Source organism: Protopterus annectens, chromosome 6.part0 (genome assembly GCF_019279795.1).
Source record: "Protopterus annectens isolate FY-2018-M chromosome 6.part0, PAN1.0, whole genome shotgun sequence".
In the NCBI taxonomy this organism is placed as follows: domain Eukaryota; kingdom Metazoa; phylum Chordata; order Ceratodontiformes; family Protopteridae; genus Protopterus; species Protopterus annectens.
In genome coordinates this window covers 181599309-181618697 of record NC_056737.1, presented here as the reverse complement: position 1 = coordinate 181618697, position 19389 = coordinate 181599309, and the positions used below count along the sequence as shown (strand labels likewise).

At 42.8% G+C, this 19389-nt stretch overlaps 1 protein-coding gene across 2 annotated transcripts in view; it reads left to right on the top strand.

Annotated features, from left to right (window-relative positions):
* Positions 1 to 19389, top strand: part of ZC3H14 (zinc finger CCCH-type containing 14) — a 1193127-nt gene that overhangs the window by 280014 nt on the left and 893724 nt on the right. Inside the window, exon 4 of one of the 2 annotated variants that reach the window (XM_044073898.1) lies at positions 5817 to 5857. The exons of the other annotated variant lie outside the window; for it this stretch is intronic. Within the exon in view, the coding sequence (XP_043929833.1) occupies positions 5817 to 5857 (41 nt within the window). The remainder of the gene's footprint in view (positions 1 to 5816; positions 5858 to 19389) is intronic. 2 annotated transcript variants of the gene reach the window in all.

Below are 19389 nucleotides of genomic sequence, written 5' to 3'. Positions count from 1 at the left end.
TTGGACTATGTCATTCAACTACTGCAGGCCTTGGGATACACAGTCAACATTCAGAAGTCAAGACTATTGCCATCCCAACAGATTATTTTCCTAGGAGCCAAACTGGACACAGAAGCTCAAATGGCCTACCTCACAGAGGAAAAACAACAGCAGTTACCAGAGTACTTCAAAGGCCTAGCAAAACTCTCCCAGCTGACTGCAAGGAAAATCCTGCAGGCCCTGGGGTTCATGGCATCTTGCATTCTTCTGATACCTTTGGCAAGACTTCATATGAGAAAGCTGCAATGGTACTTAAAGTTTATGGTCCCAACACAGCCAAAGCCTAGAGGACGTAATCCCACTTATTCCATGTCTGCAAAAGGAATTTTTGTGGTGGGCTCAAGCAAGTCAGTTAAACAAAGGCATGTCTTTCAACAGACCTCAAGCAGGTCAAATGATTACAACAGACGCCTCAGATCATGGATGGGGGGGTGCACATGGAGGGCAGATGCATTCAAGGTCTATGGACACCAAAGGAAAGACATCTGCACATAAACCAAAAAGAGATGTTGGCAGTGATGCATGCAATCGAGACTTTCGAAAAATCACTACAACAAGGACATTTGCTAATAAGGACAGACAACACCACTGTCATGTGGTATATAAACAAGCAGGGAGGCACTCATTCTTATCCCCTCTGCAGACTAACAATGCTTCTCTGGGAAAAATCCCTGAGTCTGAAGATACATTCACAATCCCAGTTTGTGCCAGGCAAGGACAATGCACTGGCGGACAACCTGAGCAGAAATTTCTTGGATCCACACGAATGGATGCTGCATCCTCACATTTTCTCACAACTAACACAGACATGGGGAAGACCGGACGTAGATCTCTTTGCTTCCCACTTAAATCATCACCTGGAAAAGTTCTGCACAAGAACCCACCATCCTCTAGCCTGGAAAACGGATGCTCTCTCCTTCAGCTGGAATTCCCTAAAAATTTATGCATTCCCTCCTCTACCTCTGCTGACCAAGGTAATACTAAAGATCAAAGCAGAACAACCAACAGGCATTTTGATAGCTCCAGACTGGCCAAGGCAACACTGGTACCCATTGCTGTTGAGCATAACTCGGACCAGACCGTGGCCTCTGACCCTATGGCCCCTGCTTCTAACACAACACAATTACAGGACTGTCCATCAAAACCTGAAAACATTGCATCTGACAGCCTGGAGGTTACCATGACTCCTCCAGCTATCTCTCTTTCCAAAACAGTTCAAGAGATCTTACTGGAAGCACGCAGACCTTCCACCAGAAAAAACTATTCAGCCAAGTGTAAGAGATTCAGCATCTGGAATGCCAACAGGGGTCAGGATACAACATTACTGAGTATACCTCAGATATTAGAATACTTGGCAGAAATGTTTCATACTGGACTCTCATACTCTTCCATAAAGATTCACGCCTCAGCAATCTCAGCAAAATACAATTGTGACCCACCAGTGTTTTCACATCCTTTGCTAAGACAGTTCCTAAGAGGGATAAAGAATATCAAACCTCCCAGAAAACAGCCAGTACCTGCATGGGACCTCAATTTCATTTTGGAAAAATTAACTCTTCCTCCTTTTGAGCCAGCAGCAACTTCAGAAATGCAATTTCTATCATGGAAAACAGTCTTTCTATTGGCAGTCACATCTGCAAGAAGAGTCTTGGAGATACAGGCACTCATGGCAATGCCTCCCTTCCTCATTTTTCATCAGGACAGAGTCTCTCTAAGAACCAATCCTACATTCATGCCAAAAGTTATTTCCAGGGTGTCTCTAAATCAAGCTATTCACCTGCCTACTTTCTTCCCCAATCCTCAAAATAGGGGGGAAGAACTGCTGCATACTTTGGACATACACAGGCAACTACGCTACTACTTGGACAGAACTAAGGCCATCAGAAAGTCTGACCAACTGTTTGTAGCCTATGCTGCTGGAGTACAAGGAAAAGCAATCTCCAAACAAACAATCTCAAAATGGATTGGACACTGCATCAGATTCTGCTATTCTTTCCATGGAAAAGGTGTGCCAGCCAATATTAGGCCACATTCCACCAGAGCTATAGCCACATCCACAGCTTTCCTAAGAGGAGTGGCAACAAAGGACATTTTAGAGGCTGCTACATGGCGCTCCGTGCATACATTTACCAAGCACTACAACCTGCCCTTATACTCCAGATCCCGAGCAGGCTTTGCTTCGGCAGTCCTGCAGGGCATTTTAGCTACACCATCCCTCTCTTAGTTCCATCCACCCCCAGCTTGGCTATGGTATTCAACCCATATGTTATGACTGCAGTTGCATTCTTGAAGGACATAGTACAGTTTTGTACCTACCATAAATGTAGATGTCCGATAGATATGCAACTGCAGTTGCATTTTCCCACCCTCCTACCCCTCTGCAACTTTCTTTATGGGTCCCTACCCCTATTCCTATTAGCTGGGGGTATCTCCTATGGTGTGTCTGTTTATTACTGTTGTGCATGTCTGGAATTTTTTATCCATTCACCAAATTTAGCCTTCCTAGGAGGGCACCTGGCATCTGGGGCAAGAAACACTGAAGAAGGTGGCGTCGGCCGATGCCTTTATACTCCAGCCGTTGTGACGTCGGAGAGGAGGCGACACCAGCCGATGCCGGACCCAGACTTTGGAATTCGGCCAACTGAGGGCTGCCTGAGGCAGGACAACCCATATGTTATGACTGCAGTTGCATATCTATCGGAAATCTACATTTATGGTAGGTACAAAACTATACTTTCCAGCATCTTCAAGTTCTGTAGAGGATAGTTGTTCTCATCCAGTTCCACAAATAATTTGATGTATTGGTGGCACAGGGATGAGAGTCCAGGAGTGCCATTTCTGGAACCCAAGGAGGACCAAAGGACCCTGACCCTGAACACCACCCACTTGGTCTTGAGATTGTGCACAGGAGATTTAAAAGTCCCGGCATCATGGAACAACAGAGATGAGACCAGACAGACTCTACTTTATGTGGTTGTGTATCATGTCATGTTTTAGATGCCTGTCATAGCTGAGCACACCTTTACATATTTGAGCTTGAGTAGGCTCTAAGCATACTAACTCTGAGCAGCTATGACCTCTGAGGAAGTATGTGTGTATATATAAATATATAAATATATATATATATATATATATATATATACATATATATATATATATATATATATAGAGAGAGAGAGAGAGACATCAGCAGTATGGAGAGGAACACCCAATTGGGTGTCAGTGCAGGTAGCACAGTTCCTTGTAAAAAAAAAAAAAAAACTTTTAAGTTGTATTTTGTGTGATCTGTTTTGATAGTAGTTCTGGCCAGAAATGTAAATGTAAGAAGTGCCTGCCATTATCTAAGCTCTCCAGGACGTCACACATGGAGTCCTCAGCTAAGTAACAGATAATACCAAAGTACTGGTCATGCATTCCTATCTTTTGTGTAGACTAGTCATGATGGCCTGGGATTTGGCATTAGTACAGAATATACATATCCATGCCTTATACATTCTTATAGCACTAAAAGTTCAGCGGAACAAATCTCCATATAGTCCCCATGAGTGGAAGTTGAATTCAGAAGCTTTTCACAAGTTCATCTAATTTTATGGCAGTTTGAGGCTAGATCTCTTCACCATCCCCCCTCCACCATCTTACCCATATATATATTAACCCTTTTGTCTGCCTCTTAACTCCTAAGTCCAACCATGCACATTCCCTTCTGAAACAAAAAAAAAAAAAAAAAAAAAAAAAAAAAACTTTTCCCTAACAGTATCACATATAACACTTGGGTACACTCCACATATAGTAACACTTAGGCACACAACTGAGCCTATCCCTTTACCTAGCCATTACTCTAACCTTAACCCCCCACACACACACATACACATGCGCTCACAAAAAAACAGCATACACTCCCACCACTGATGCTGAAACTATTTCCAAACATTTTGGCATTAACACAGGTGGTACAGAAACCGCTGAAAGCCAAAAACTCTACGAGAACGCTAGATATATTTAAACGCTTGATAAACATGTTTTTTGTCCAACACTGGTAGTTGAACTTCATCAGAAACAAAGACAAAAGAAAATCAGTTAAAATTCAAAGTCCCAATTTATAAGTTACCCACCTGATGATGTAATAACACTGATTGTTCTTAAAGATATATGCCCTAAAAGGGCTCTTTATCCATTATATGTTAAAATACATAAAAATAAACTTTGCCTTGTTATAAATTCATACATAGCAACAACCTGAAATCATTAATTTATAACTAAAGAAAAGAATGAACCAAATACGGTTCCAACTGCATACAACCTAAAAAAATATACAGCCATATTATATAAAAAATGTATATTAGTAAAAACATGTTGATACATATTTCAAAACAAGCAAAACTAAAAATAAAAATAATTTGTAACTTGTATTTGATATTTAAATGTATCAACTAATTGAATAAATGCGTAGTACGTGTTTGTCAAGCGTTTAAATAAATCTAGCGTTCTCGTAGAGTTTTCGGCTTTTAGCGGTTTTTGTACCAGTTTGTTTTCATTTGTTTAATAGCATTAACACACACCCACTCACCATAACCAATAGAACTTCATCAACAGCACATGCACATTCAGTGATCCTGCTCTCAGGATACTCGTCATTGGGCAGAACACACATTCTGTAAAAAAACACAGCGTTTACTGTGTCAAAAAATGAACATTTGGTAAAGCGAACTGATATATATATATATATATATATATATATATATATATATATATATATATATATGTGTGTGTGTGTGTGTGTGTATGCATACATATTTATGTTATGTATACCTTTTTGTATTTTACATTTATTTTATGAGTTCTTAACCAGAAAAACTCAGTAGTTACAAGTGCATATTTTCAATCTGTGAGCACTATTAAAAACTCATTGTAGCCTAGTGATGCCTCCAGGCATTTCTGCAGTTACATCCTACTGACATGTCTAGGATTCAAATATTGCTTGTTAATATTTGCATTAATAATTACAAAACCATGCTACATACACAGTATTAGAAAATTTCAGCTTAAAGCTTAACTTGATGGCAGCCATAACTGTATTGTTATTTGACGTCTGTCTAATAATGCAGCTAAAGAGATATTGAATATTATTTGTGTACTATTTATTTGTCTTGTAATAATTTTCATATTTTTCTAAATATGCCAACAAACAACACAGAACAGCTTAGCCTCATATAAAAGCTCATAGCTCTATGAAGAGACTGCTGCTGGCAGTATGTGTGTTGCTTGAATGGTTACTGAGACATCAAAAGCTGTTTATTCAACATTACAAAAACTAATATATACTGTAATTATTATGGCTTATAAAATCCAGTTTAAAACTTGGATTGAATGAAAGCAAGCACTGTAAAGATTACTTTTTACTGAGTAGATGAATAATTTACAGTTTTCTACTAATGCTTATAGTTCTACAGAGTGTTAACTTTTATGTTTTTAAAAAAGTCTCCGGCCACACCCATTTGAAGTTGGAGTACAGACTGAAAAGAGTTCCATTGGAGGAAATGAGCTAAAGTGACTTGGTCAGAGTTGTGCAGTTTTGCAACTGGAGAATGGGAATGGGAATTAAAAGTAAAAAACAAAAAACAAAAATAAAATTACCCTCTTTGTTTATGTGGGACATTAGCTATATAGTATCATAGTGGTTATACTGGATTGTTGAAAAAAAAAGTTTTCATTGATGTACGTTTCCCTTTTTTTTTAGAAATGAATGTTATTTGTTTGTATATGTATTTTTGCTCTAGGCTGCATGGTGTACTGGAAAAACTTCGTTCTGTAACGTCTGGTAAGTAATAAAAATTCATATTTCATATAAATACATTATTTATCACACACTAAAACAAAATGAAAATTAAAAAATTAACTTCTGTTTCCAATAAATTAAATGTAGAAAGGTTTACTTTGCATCTAAAATGGCTAGCTGTACAGGTTAACATAGCAGGTAAACTAGTAAAGGTACACACTTTTGAAGAAAATAAAGTTAATAGTGAGACTTTTTTTATATATAAAACTTTTACTGTTCTTGAGTCAAAATATTTGCATTATTTATATTTTCAATGTAACATCATGGAGTTTTCAGCATCACATACATATTCATAGATGTCCTTCCCTATCAATGTTGTAGTATTCATTACCTCTAGGATCTCCTGCCAAGGATAGCCTAACGTCCACCCAGTATACCAAAGCCTTTATTACCTAGTGGTGTCGTATGTCAGACGTATGCTCTTCGCACCAGCGTGGGGCGTAAAGGTGACGTATGTATCTAAGGGAAAGGAATCTAATGCTTTCTTTAGGCATTCCTTGTCCTGTAAGGGGATGAAAATCGAGATGTTCTTCGTGTTTCACTGTTGCCATCATTACATTTTGGTTATCCGCTTGTAGGTAGCTCTCAGTCGGCCTGATTATCAAAGTCTTGGGTCCTGCGTTGGTTGCAGTCTCATCTTCCATGACGTCAGGTAGTCAGGGGTATAAAGCATGCAGCCAACGTTTCACTGTTGCCATCATTACATTTGGGTTATCCGCTTGTAGGTAGCTCTCAGTCGGCCTGATTATCAAAGTCTTGGGTCCTGCGTTGGTTGCAGTCTCATCTTCCATGACGTCAGGTAGTCAGGGGTATAAAGCATGCAGCCAACACCATTACATCAGTCTTTCTTGCTGTGCGTTGCCCAAAGCAGAAGCAGTTCACAAGTGCCGGTCGGCTGACTCCTGAAATTTTCATTTTCCATTTTCAGATCCGAAGTCTTCAACAAAGCCAAGTACCCCGTTAGGTTTCTTTTTTCTTGCTCTTAACCAATGTCAGTAAAAGTTAACAATTTTATTACTTGTGGAAAGCAAATACCTCATAAAGATTTAAATTCATACTGCATTCCTTGCTTAGGCCCAGACCACGACGTCCCTCGCTGTCGGTTTTGTGCCTTATTCAATCCTCAAACTATTCGTCGTCGGTTCATTTTCACATCTAACTATTTTGGTACTTAGTTCAATTATCCAGAAATGGCTTCGGTAAGCCACCCAACTACCGACATTCTGAAAAAACACAAAGATAAAGACAGAGACAGACTGCATAAGTCCAAAGCTGCCGACGACGCTTCCGTTAAGCTAGTCGCTAGTTCGCCAGTACTCAGTGAGGTGCTTTCGCAGCCCCTGATACCTGCTACTTCAGATTCGCAGGCCTCTACTGAGACCCATTTGGAGTCTGGTATGCCGCGAGATGTTTCTTCGACTATGGAACTTGCGGTTGTCTCTGCCTTGGATGAGTCCGGAGCCGCTGTGCAGGCACCGGCTTCTGAGGATGTAGTCAGGCCTACTGACTTGCATATTAAACCAACGCCATCTTCTTCTTCAAGCCCTAAAACTCTATCCACGCCTAGAAAACCAACACCCAGACCGCATGGTCAGGCCCCTATGCATAAAAAACACATGATAAGAATGGCTGAAGACCTTGTTACTCTAATCAGGGGAAGCCACCCTTCCCCCTTTAAGAGACCTAGGACTGATTTTCCTTCTGGTTCTTCTGATCAGGATTCTGAAATTTCTGTTTCTTCTGATGACCAGGATTTGCCCTTATCTACCTATGAGGATTCTGATGCAGAGGACTCCATTCTCTCTGCTTTCCCTCCAGAAGATTTCTCTTTTGGTGAAACTTTGCATACTCTTAGGGAGCATTTCCGCTGGGAAAGCCAGGATTACTCTGACTCCAAAAAGAGATTTAGGGAATTTTTACTCCTACTTCAACACAGGCCTTTAGCTATCCCTCCTGTACTGGACATTGTAGATGATGCCTTCTTGGAATCTAGCCTGGCCCCAGACACTTTGCCTCCAGCTCCCAGGAAACCTGACAGGTGTTACAGAGTACCTGATTTTCACAGGTTCCTCTTTAAGAATCCTACAGCAGATCCAGAGATCATTTCACAGGGACCCAAAGGCATTAAGGCTACTACTGCCAAAAACCTTACCCCCTCTGATAGAGATTCCAGAGCCCTGGACAGATGGGCTAAGAAGGTATACACTTCTGCTAATTTGGCCATTAGGGCCTTAAACTGCCAGTTTCATATGTTAAAGTACCAGCAGCATATTATTGGATTACTTAAACAGAAAATTATGTTGATTCCTGACTGTGCTGAAAATAAAGAATTACAGGATTTAATGCATTCTGCCGAACAAGTTGGTAAACATAATTTGCAATGTGGTTTAGATTCACTAGAGGCATCTTGCAGGGCTGCTGTTACTGGGTCTGTACTTAGAAGGCCTGCTTGGCTTAAGGAGCAAACTTTGCCAGATCATGTTAAAGCTAAATTACTGGATGTTCCCTTAAACCAAAACCACTTGTTTGGCAACAAAGCAGAAGAAGTACTTAAAAAGATGGAAGAAAAAGCTAAATCTATGCAAACTGTTAAAGATTTCCTGCAAGTGCAGCCTCCCAGATTTAGTAGGCACTGGCCTTCTAAGAATTGGTCCTTTCCTGTCTCTTCCAGGCCTTCTCAGTCCATACCCAGGACCAGCAGACCACCCAGGCTTCGATCTAGAGGTACTCATAGGCCTAAGCAGTGGGGGGCTCCGACTTCCAAAGCTGGAAGTAGTAAGACACTCCCCTATGGTAAACTGTGACAATGACTTAACCTTAATCCTTCAAACCCCTGCTCAACTGACTGTTCCTTTAGAGGAAAAGATCGCCCTGCATGTAGAAAACTGGGAACTCATTACCTAAGACAAATGGGTTTTAAATGTAGTTATCCAAGGATACAGATTCCACTTCCACTCCTTACCAACCCCAAACGGCTGGCCAGACCTACCCCCAAATCAGTGGGCAGAGGCTCAAAAGTAGGTTCTCTCTCTTCTAAGTATCAGGGCTATTCAGCCTGTCCCAGAAGAGGAATGGGGCAAAGTTTTTACTCAAGATTTTTCCTGGTACCCAGAAAAGACAGTTCCTGGCATCCTATCCTGGACCTGTCTATCCTAAACACCTTTTTGGTAATCACAAAATTCAAAATGCTAACTCTTCATCAGCTGCTTCCCATGCTAGGCAAAAAATGCCTGGTTGGGAAGCAGCTAACTCTTCATCAGCTGCTTCCCATGCTAGGCAAAAAATGCCTGGTTGCCAACATTGGATTTAAAGGAAGCTTACCTGCACATCCCAATAAGGGAATCTTACAGAAAATATCAGTTCTCTGCACTCCCCTTTGGCTTATCTACTGCGCCCAGGTTATTCACAAAGTGCCTAGCTCCAGGCATTGCATTCTGCAGGCAAAGAAATATTCAAATATACCCATACATGGATGATTGTCTAATTCAGGCAGAAAGCCAGGACATACTATTAAATCATCTGGCATTTGTAAAGAAACTACTAACTTCACTGGGGTACACCATAACAAAAAGAAATCACACCTAGTACCCTGCCAAAAAAATTGTATTCCTGGGAGCAAGCTTGAATACAGCTTCCCAAATGGCCTACCTCACTCCAGAGAAACAAGTTTATTTGACAGCCTACTTCAAACTACTGGCCACAAAGACCCAGCTATCTGCAAGGAAAATACTGCAAGCCTTGGGGTTCATGGCCTCTTGCATTCTACTAATTCCATATGCAAGACTGCATATGAGGAAACTACAATGGTATCTAAAAAGCCTATGGTGTCAACATTCTCAGGACCTAGAATCAGTGATTTCTATCATCCCTTGTATAAAGACAGAGTTCCTTTAGTGGGCAGAGGCCTGCCACCACAACAAGGGACTACCATTCACTCTACCCACTGCCACCCAAACCCTAACAACAGATGCATCAGACTATGCATGGGGGGCTCACTTGGCAGGGCAGTGCATTTAGGCAAATGGAACTCGAGTCAAGTGCACTTGCATATTAATCAAAAATAAATTTTAGCTGTGCAGAATTCTCTGACAGCCTTCAAGGACCGCATTCTTCCAGGACAATTATTGGTAAAGATGGACAACACCACTGTTATGTGGTACATAAACAAGCAGGGGGGAACCCACTCATACCCTCTCTGCAGACTAGACATGGCTCTGTGGAACACAGCCTTGAGCTACCAAGTACACCTACAAGCACAAATCCTGCCGGGCAAGCTAAATACACTGGCAGACGACTTAAGCGGAAATCTCATGGACCCACACGACTGGAAACTGGAACCAAAGATATTCAACATTTTGAGAAACAAATGGGGGAGCCCAGAGATAGACCTGTTTGCCTCCCCTCAGAACTACCAATTGGACAAATTCTGCACAAGGATTCCCCACAGACAAGCTTGGAAAGTGGATGCTCTGTCCTTCACCTGCAAAAGCCTGTCAGTTTATGCTTTTCCCCCTCTGCCTCTCCTCTCCAAAGTTCTACTAAAGATCAAACAGGACAAACCAAGGACAATACTCATTGCACCAGACTGGCCACACCAACACTGGTACCCCCTATGGTGCAGTGTGTCACTGCTGGAACCATGGCACGTGCTTCAGACCCCTTCCCTGCTGTCCCAGCAGGAGGGCCAGATTCTGCACCCCCAGCATCAAACCCTGAACCTTGCAGCCTGGCTAATTACCTGAGCTCTCCATTACCATCCCTCAATAAGCAAGTGATAGATGTCATTCTGGAGGCAAGTACTAGAAAATCCTATGCTGAAAAGTGGAAAAGATTCTGTTCCTGGAGCCAAACTCAGGGGATGGGCACAACAGTGCCCAATTTACCGCATATTCTTCAATACTTAACTGAGATGCTTCACAAGGGCCTTTCCTTCTCTTCCATTAAAATTCATGTCTCGGACATTTCAGCACATTATAATACGGAGCCACCCCTCTTCTCTCATCCACTGCTAAAGCAATTCATCAGAGAGGCCAAAAACTTAAGACCACCCAGGAGAGCCCCTACTCCAGCCTGGGACATTAACTTTGTATTCAAAAAGCTCACTCTACCTCCCTTTGAGCTAGCTGCATCTGCAGAGTTGAATTTCCTTTCTTGGAAAACAGCTTTCCTTCTAGCTATCACTTCAACAAGAAAGGTGTCAACTACAGGCCCTCATGGCAGTGGAGCCTTTCATTATCTTTCATGCGGACAGGGTGTCCCTCAGGACCAATCCTTCCTTTATGCCCAAGGTGGTATCCAGTGTGGCCCTTAATCAGTCCATTAATTTGCCAACCTTCTTTTCTAATCCACAGAACAAAGGAGAACGAATACTGCACTCCTTGGACGTGCACAGACAACTTAGATTTTACTTGGACAGGACTAAACCTCTCAGGAAATCTGAACAGCTGCTGGTTGCATTTGCTGCAGCAGCAGAGAGGAAGGCCATTTCAAAGCAAACTGTTTCTAAGTGGATAGGCCATTGCATTAATTTCTGCTATAATCACCATGGAAAACCTACCCCACAGGGATAAGACCCCATTCCACCAGGGCTGCATCTACTTCTACAGGCTTTCTCAGAGGTGTTCCTACCAGGGACATCCTAGAAGCTGCTACCTGGAGTTCTGTACATACCTTCACCAAGCATTACTACTTGCCAATTTTTTCTAATTCCAGAGCGGGTTTTGCCACTGCAGTCTTGCAGGGCCTAATAACTGGTCCTAATGCTATCTAATTGCCTCCTCCCTTCCTTAGCTTTGGGAATCTACCCAAATGCAATGACTGCAACAGTGAAACACGAAGAACATAGTACAGTTGTGTACACTTACCATAAATGTAGATGTTCAAGTGTATTCACTGTTGCAGTCCTGGTTACCCTCCCTCCAGCCCCCTGACTTCTGTTGACTGTAAATCTCTTCTTGTTTACTATACTTAAAGCTTTCTGGTGTATTTGCTTTTTGTTGGAGGTGTAACCTTGTATGTAATTGCTTCCCATTAGGGGGGCACCTGACATCTGGGGCAAGAAAAACTGATGTAATGGCGTCAGCTGCATGCTTTATACCCCTGACTACCTGACGTCATTGAAGATGAGACAGCAACCGACACAGAACCCAAGACTTTGATAATCAGGCCGACTGAGGGCTACCTGCAAGCAGATAACCCAAATGTAATGACTGCACCAGTGAATACACTCGAACTTCTACATTTATGGTAAGTGTACACAACTGTACTTTCTTTGTGTTGGAACAAGTTTTAATGGATCCCTGAGGAGGGTGTTGGGAGTCCAGGTTGGAACACAGGGAATTGTTCTGGCAGCTGAAGTTGGATACAGGCAGAACTCCTGGACTCAACGATTGTATAAGTATTAATAGCGTACTGAAACTCAGGGCAGAAAAACTGTAATTGATGTATTGCACTATTTGTTACAGAAGGTTTTTGCTGCCATGAATTTAATTTTGGCTACTTTTGTTTATTTGTATGTATTTTAGGCAAACTATAGTGGTTAAGAACCATTATTAAATGCATGCATTTCTTCTATGTATTTTTTCATACACTTCATATTTATAATATTTTTATATGGCATTTGCTTGCATTTCATGAATAAGGTTGTACTGATGTTCTTCGTGTTTCACTGTTGCAGTCATTACATTTGGGTAATCTGCTGGCAGGTTGCCCTCAGTCGGCCTGAATAACAAAGTCTTGGGTTCTGTGCCGGTTGCTGTCTCCTCTTCCATGACGTCAGGTCGTCAGGGGTATAAAACATGCAGCTGTTGCCATTTTATTCAGTCTTTCTTGCCACGCGGTGCCCGAAGCAGAAGCAGTTCACAAGTGCCGGTCGGCTGACTCCTGAAATTTTCGCATTTGAGTGTCAGAACCAAAGTCTTCAATTAAAGCTAAGTACCCCATTGGGAAAACTTTTTCTTGCTCCTTATCGATGTTAGTAAAAGTTAATAATTGCATTACTTGTGGGAAGCAAATACCTCATAAGGATTTTCATTTGTACTGTATTCCTTGCCTAGGCTCAGATCATAACGTGCCTTGATGTTGGTTTTGTGCTAGATTTAACCAACGCACTATTAAGCGTTGGTATATTTTTGCTTCAGAATATTTTGGATCCAGATTTAATTACCCTGAAATGTCGTCGGATAGCAAATCCAACTACCGGAGTTCACAAAAAATGCAAAGAAAAAGACAGAGAGACAGACCGTCGAGGTCCAAAACCGACGACGAAGCTTCTCCTAAGCTAGTCGCCAGTTCGCCGGTACTCCGTGAGGCGCTTTCGCAGACCCTGATACCCACTACTTTTGAGTCGCAGGCCTCTACCGAGACCCATGCGGAGTCCGGTATGCCACGAAATTCTCAGAGTATTGAACCCGCGGATGTCTCTCTGTTGGATGGGTCCAGAGCCGCTGAGCAGGCACCGGCTTCTGAGGGTGTTTTCAAGCCTCAACATTTTTATATAAAACTGACGCCAGCTTCAAAAACAAAATCAAAAACAACTTCTAAGTCTAAAAAAATTACGCATGAGCCACATGCTCAGGCCCCTATGCCTAAAAAACAGATTATCAAAATGGCCAAGGACTTAATTACCTTGATTAGGGGATCCTACCCCCCCCCCACTAAGAGGCCAGGGCAAGACACTGACTATGAATCTTCAGATCAGGTTTCTATTTCTTCTGATTCCTCTTCTGATCAGGATTTTTCTATACCACCCTATGAGGATTCAGATGCAGAAGAATCCATCCCATCTGCATTTCCTCCTGAGGATTATTCTTTTGGAGAAAACTTGCATACTTTAAGGGAACATTTTCATTGGGAGAGTCATGATTTCTCTGAATCAAAAAAGAGGCTTAGAGATTTCCTTCTTCTTCCTCAGCATAGGCCTTTGGCTATACCTCCTGTATTAGACATTGTTGATGATGTGTTATCAGAATCAAGCATGGCTCCTGATTCCCTACCTCCGGCTCTTAGTAAGCCAGACAGATATTACAGGGTTCCTCACTCCCACAAATTTCTATTCAAAAATCCTGCTGCTGATCCTGAAAATATCTCACAGGGTCCCAAAGGTGTAAAGGCATCTACAACCAAAAATCCTACCCCCTCTGATAGAGATTCCAGGGTGCTGGATAGATGGGGAAAAAAGGTTTATACGTCTGCAACCTTGGCAATTAGGGCCTTAAACTGCCACTTTCATATATGCTTAAATATCAACAGCATGTTATGGGCTTTTTGAAACAGAAAATGTTGATTTCTGATTGTGTGGAAAATAAAGAATTACAGGAATTATTGCATGCAGCAAATCAGGTTGGAAAGCATACTTTGAAATGTGGTTTTGATTCCTTGGAGGCTTTTTGCAGGGCCACAGTTACTGGATCAGTGATTAGAGGGCATGCCTGGCTCAAGGAGCAAAATCTGCCTGATCATGTTAAAGCTAAATTGTTGGATGCCCCTTTACTTATCGATTTTGAACAGATTCCTGGACATTCCAGAATTCAAAATGCTGACTTTACAACAGCTACTGCGTATGCTGGGCAAGAACTCTCGGTTAGTGACTCTAGACTTAAGAGGCATACCTGCATATCCCAATAAGGGAATCGTGCAGAAGATACCTCCGCTTCAAGGCAGGTTTTATGCATTACCAATTCTCTGCACTGCCCTTTGGCTTATCTACTGCGCCCAGGGTCTTTCCAAAGTGCCTGGCACCAGTAATTGCATTTTGCAGACAAAGAAGCATACAGATTTATCCTTACCTGGACGATTGTCTCATTCAAGCAGAGAACAAGGACATTCTACTTCAACATCAGGCGTTTGTAAAAAGGCTTCTAACATGCCTAGGGTACACAATAAATGAAAAGAAATCACAACTGGTACCCTCTCAAAAAATTACATTCCTGGGTGCAAGCTTGAATACAGCTGCCCAGATGGCTTACCTTACGCCAGGCAAACAAAGGCAACTGACTACATACTTCAAACAGATGGCAACAAAAACCCAGTTATCTGCAAGACAAATTCTGCAGGCTTTGGGGTTCATGGCATCCTGCATTCTACTAATTCCATAAGCAAGACTAAATATGAGGAAACTTCAATGGTACCTGAAAAGTTTATGGAGTCAACATTGTCACAGTCTGGAAACAATGAATGTTCATCATGTTACCCTGCTGCAGTCATCACACTTGGGTTATCCTGTCGTCAGGCGGTCCCGCAGTCGGCCGGAATTCCAAAGTCTTGGTCCGGCGTCGGTTGCTGTCGCTTTTTCCCTGACGTCAGTGCGCCAGGGGTATATATATTTCATCCAACGCCATTTTCTTCAGTCTTTCTTGCCGCGCGGTGCCCGAAGCAGAAGCAGTTCACAAGTGCCGGTCGGCCGACTCCTGCGATTTTCGAAGTCGAATTTCAGATCTGAAGTCTTCAATAAAGCTAAGTGCCCCATTGGGGAAACTTTTCTTGTCTCAGACCAATGTCAGAAAAGGTTAACAATTGTATTTCTTGTGGGAAGCAAATGCCTCATAAGGATTTTCACTCTTACTGCATACCTTGCCTAGGCCCAGACCACGACGTCACTGGTTGTCATTTTTGTGCTAGGTTTAATAAGCGTACTATAAAAAGACGCTTTGATTTCGCACAACACTACTTCGGTAGAAAATTTAACTACACAATGCCGTCGGAGCAACCAACTACCGGCGTGCCCAAAAAACGCAAGGATAAGGACAGGCAGCCTAGGCCCAAGCCAGACTCTGAGGCCTCGGCTGGACCGGTTTCCGGTCTTCAGTGAGGCTCCAACGCAGCCCCTGACTACCGCAGATTTGGAACCTGAGACCGCTTCGGAGCCTTTGGCAGAGAGCACTAGGCCGACGCAGCCATTTTGTTCAGCCCCTACCGACGACTCTGCAGAAAGAGATGTCGGTGCTGCAGAAACACCTTCGGTTTCTGAAGGCGTCTTCAGACCGACGATGCTCACCATAAAAACACATCCTAGGCTTAAGACTCCTATTAAACCTAAAAAGACTGTACTTCAGTCTCCTGTTCAAGGTCCCATGCCTAAGAAACAGATGCTTAAAATGGCTGAAGATTTGATCTCTTTAATCAGGGGTTCCCAACCCCCACCCGACAAAAGGCTTAGACAAGAGGAAGATTATGCCTCCTCTGAAGTGTCTATTTCCTCAGGCTCCTCTGAGGACCAAGATTACTCCTTCTCCCCTTATGAAGATTCTGATGCTGAGGATTCTATTCCCTCAGCTTCTCCTCCTGAAGATTACTCCTTTGGGGAAACTTTACACACTATGAGGGAACATTTTCACTTGGAAGGTCAGGACTACTCTGACTCAAAGAAAAGGCTCAAAGAGTTTCTTTTACACCCCCAGCATAGACCACTTGCTATTCCCCCAGTTTTAGACATTGTGGATGATGTTTACTTAGAATCTAGTTTGAACCCGGATTCTCTGCCTCCTGCTCCAGCCAAACCAGACAGATACTATAGAGTGCCTGATTCCCACAAATTCCTTTATAAAAGCCCTGTTGCTGATCCAGAGACTATCTCCCAGGGTCCCAGAGGGGCTAAGGCTTCTATGGCAAAAAATCCTGTACCCTCTGAAAGGGACTCTAGAGCACTAGACAGGTGGGGGAAAAAGGTTTACACCTCAGCCACTCTAGCTATGAGAGCACTAAATTGCCAGTTTCACATGCTAAAATATCAGCAATTTCTTATGTCTCAGCTAAAACAAAAAATGAGCACACTCCCTCAACAGTCTGAATTGAAAGAAATGCAGGATCTGTTGCATGCAACTGAACAGGTGGGCAAACATACTTTACAATGTGGTTTTGATTCTTTGGAAGCTTCCTGCAGAGCAGCTGTCACTGGGTCTGCTTGGTTAAAAGAACAAACTCTTCCTGATCATGTTAAAGCAAAGCTTCTATATGCTCCCTTACAGCAGGATGTTCTATTTGGAGTTAAGGCAGAAGAAGTCTTAAAGAAAATGGAGGATAAGGCAAAATCTATGCAGACAGTCAAAGATTTTCTACAGGTACAGCCCCCTCGCTTCAGCAGAAATTGGCCAACTAAAAATTGGTCCTTTCCAGCTACTGACAGACCACAGAGGGGTAAATACAGACTTCCAAGAGGCAGAGGACAACCACAAGCCCAATACAGGCCTCGACAGTGGGGCACTGCAACACAGAAGGGAGGAGAAGACAGGCCCCAGTCTACCAGAAGACAAACTCAATGACTTGCACCTCATCCAGCCAAGCAACACTCTCTTGGCAGCTCCCTTGGGAGGAAAACTCGCACTTTTTTCAGACAACTGGCACATTGTCACAAAGGACAAATGGGTCCTAGACATAATTTCACGAGGATACAGATTCCATTTCCACACTTTAACAATGAAAAGAGGAATGCCAAACCTGCCACAAAATCAATGGGCAGAGGCACAAAAACAAATTACAGATGTCATGGATATGAGAGCCATTCAACTGGTACCTACACGAGAGCAAGGCCAAGGATTTTACTCAAGACTCTTTCTAGTCCCCAGAAAGGACAATGCCTGGAGACTAATTCTGGACCTTTCAATTCTAAACACCTTCTTACAAGTACCCAAATTCAAGATGCTAACACTACAGCAGCTTCTTCCCATGTTGGGCAAGAAAGCATGGCTAGTAACGTGGGACCTCAAGGAGGCATACCTGCATGTCCCTATCAGACAAAGATGCAGAAGATACCTCCGTTTCATTGCAGGTTCAACCCATTACCAATTCTCTGCACTGCCCTTTGGCTTATCTACTGCGCCCAGGGTCTTCACAAAATGCCTGGCACCAGTAATTGCATACTGCAGACAAAGAGGAATTCAAATATAACCATACCTGGACGACTGCCTCATCCAAGCAGAAAGCAAGGATATCCTCTTACAACATTTCGCTTTTGTAAAGCATCTTCTAATTTGCCTGGGGTACACAGTAAGCGAAAAGAAATCAAAACTAGTACCCTCACAAAATATGACATTCCTGGGTGCCAGCTTGAATACAATGGCCCAGAAGGCTTATCTGACGCCAGACAAACTACAACTGACTCAATATTTCAAAACAATGGCAACAAAGACCCTACTCCCTGCAAGAAAAATTCTGCAGGCCTTGGGCTTCATAGCATCTTGCATACTACTAATACCATTTGCAAAGCTGCATATGAGGAAATTACAGTGGTACCTAAAAAGTGTTTGGTCTCAACACAGCCACAGATTGGACACAATGATATCTCTCATTCCTTGCCTACAACAGGAGTTTCTATGGTGGTCACAGGTATGTCACCTCAACAAGGGTCAGCCTTTCACCTTGCCCCCAGCCAGGCAAACTATGACAACTGATGCATCGGACTACACCTGGGGGGCACACATGGCAGGGCAGTGCGTTCAAGGCGTATGGACTGCAGATCAAAGAAATCTGCACATCAACCAAAAAGAGATGCTAGCTGTACAGAATGCTCTGACAGCCTTCAAGAACCTATTACATCCAGGACAACTTACAATAAGGATGGACAAAACCACAGTAATGTGGTACATAAACAAGGGGGTACACACTCCTACCCTCTGTGCAGGAAAGCAATGACCTTGTGGAGCACAGCACTGGCTTACCAAGTTCAGTTACAAGCTCAATACCTGCCAGGAAAAAAGAACACATTGGCAGATGACCTCAGCAGAAACATTATGGATCCCCACGAGTGGAAACTGGATCCACAAGTATTTGCAATGATAACTCAAAAATGGGGCCTTCCTGACATAGACCTGTTTGCCAGCCCCCAAAACTATCAGCTAACAAAATTTTGTACAAGGACACTTCACCATCAAGCTTGGAAAGTGGACGCACTCTCATTCAGTTGGAAAAACCTGACAGTATATGCCTTCCCTCCATTTCCTCTTCTCACAAAGGTGCTTCTGAAAATCAGAAAGGAGAGACCACGATTGATACTCATAGCCCCAGACTGGCCACGCCAGCACTGGTACCCACTATTAAGGAATATGGCCCAGGGCCCACCTTGGATTTTGCCACAAATTGCTCATTTGCTCACACAGCAAAACAATCAGATTCTACACAGCCAGCTCAAAACCTTAAATCTGGCTGCATGGCAAATCAACTAAGCATCCAGCCAGCTCCTCTTTCCCAAGCAGTTATGGATGTTCTTCTGGAAGCTAGGAGACCCAGCACCTGGAAAGCCTACTCAGACAAATGGAAAAGATTTTACACCTGGAACCAAGTTAAGGACAAAACACACTTCAGCCTCACATGCCTCAGATTCTACAGTATTTAACGGAGATGTTGCACAAAGGACTTTCTTTTTCTTCCATTAAAATCCATGCATCGGCTATTTCAGCCCACTACAACACGGATCCACCCTTATTTTCACATCCACTTCTAAGGCAGTTCCTCAGAGGGGCAAAAAACATTAGACCCCCCCAGGAGAGCACCTACACCAGCATGGGACCTGAATTTTCTTC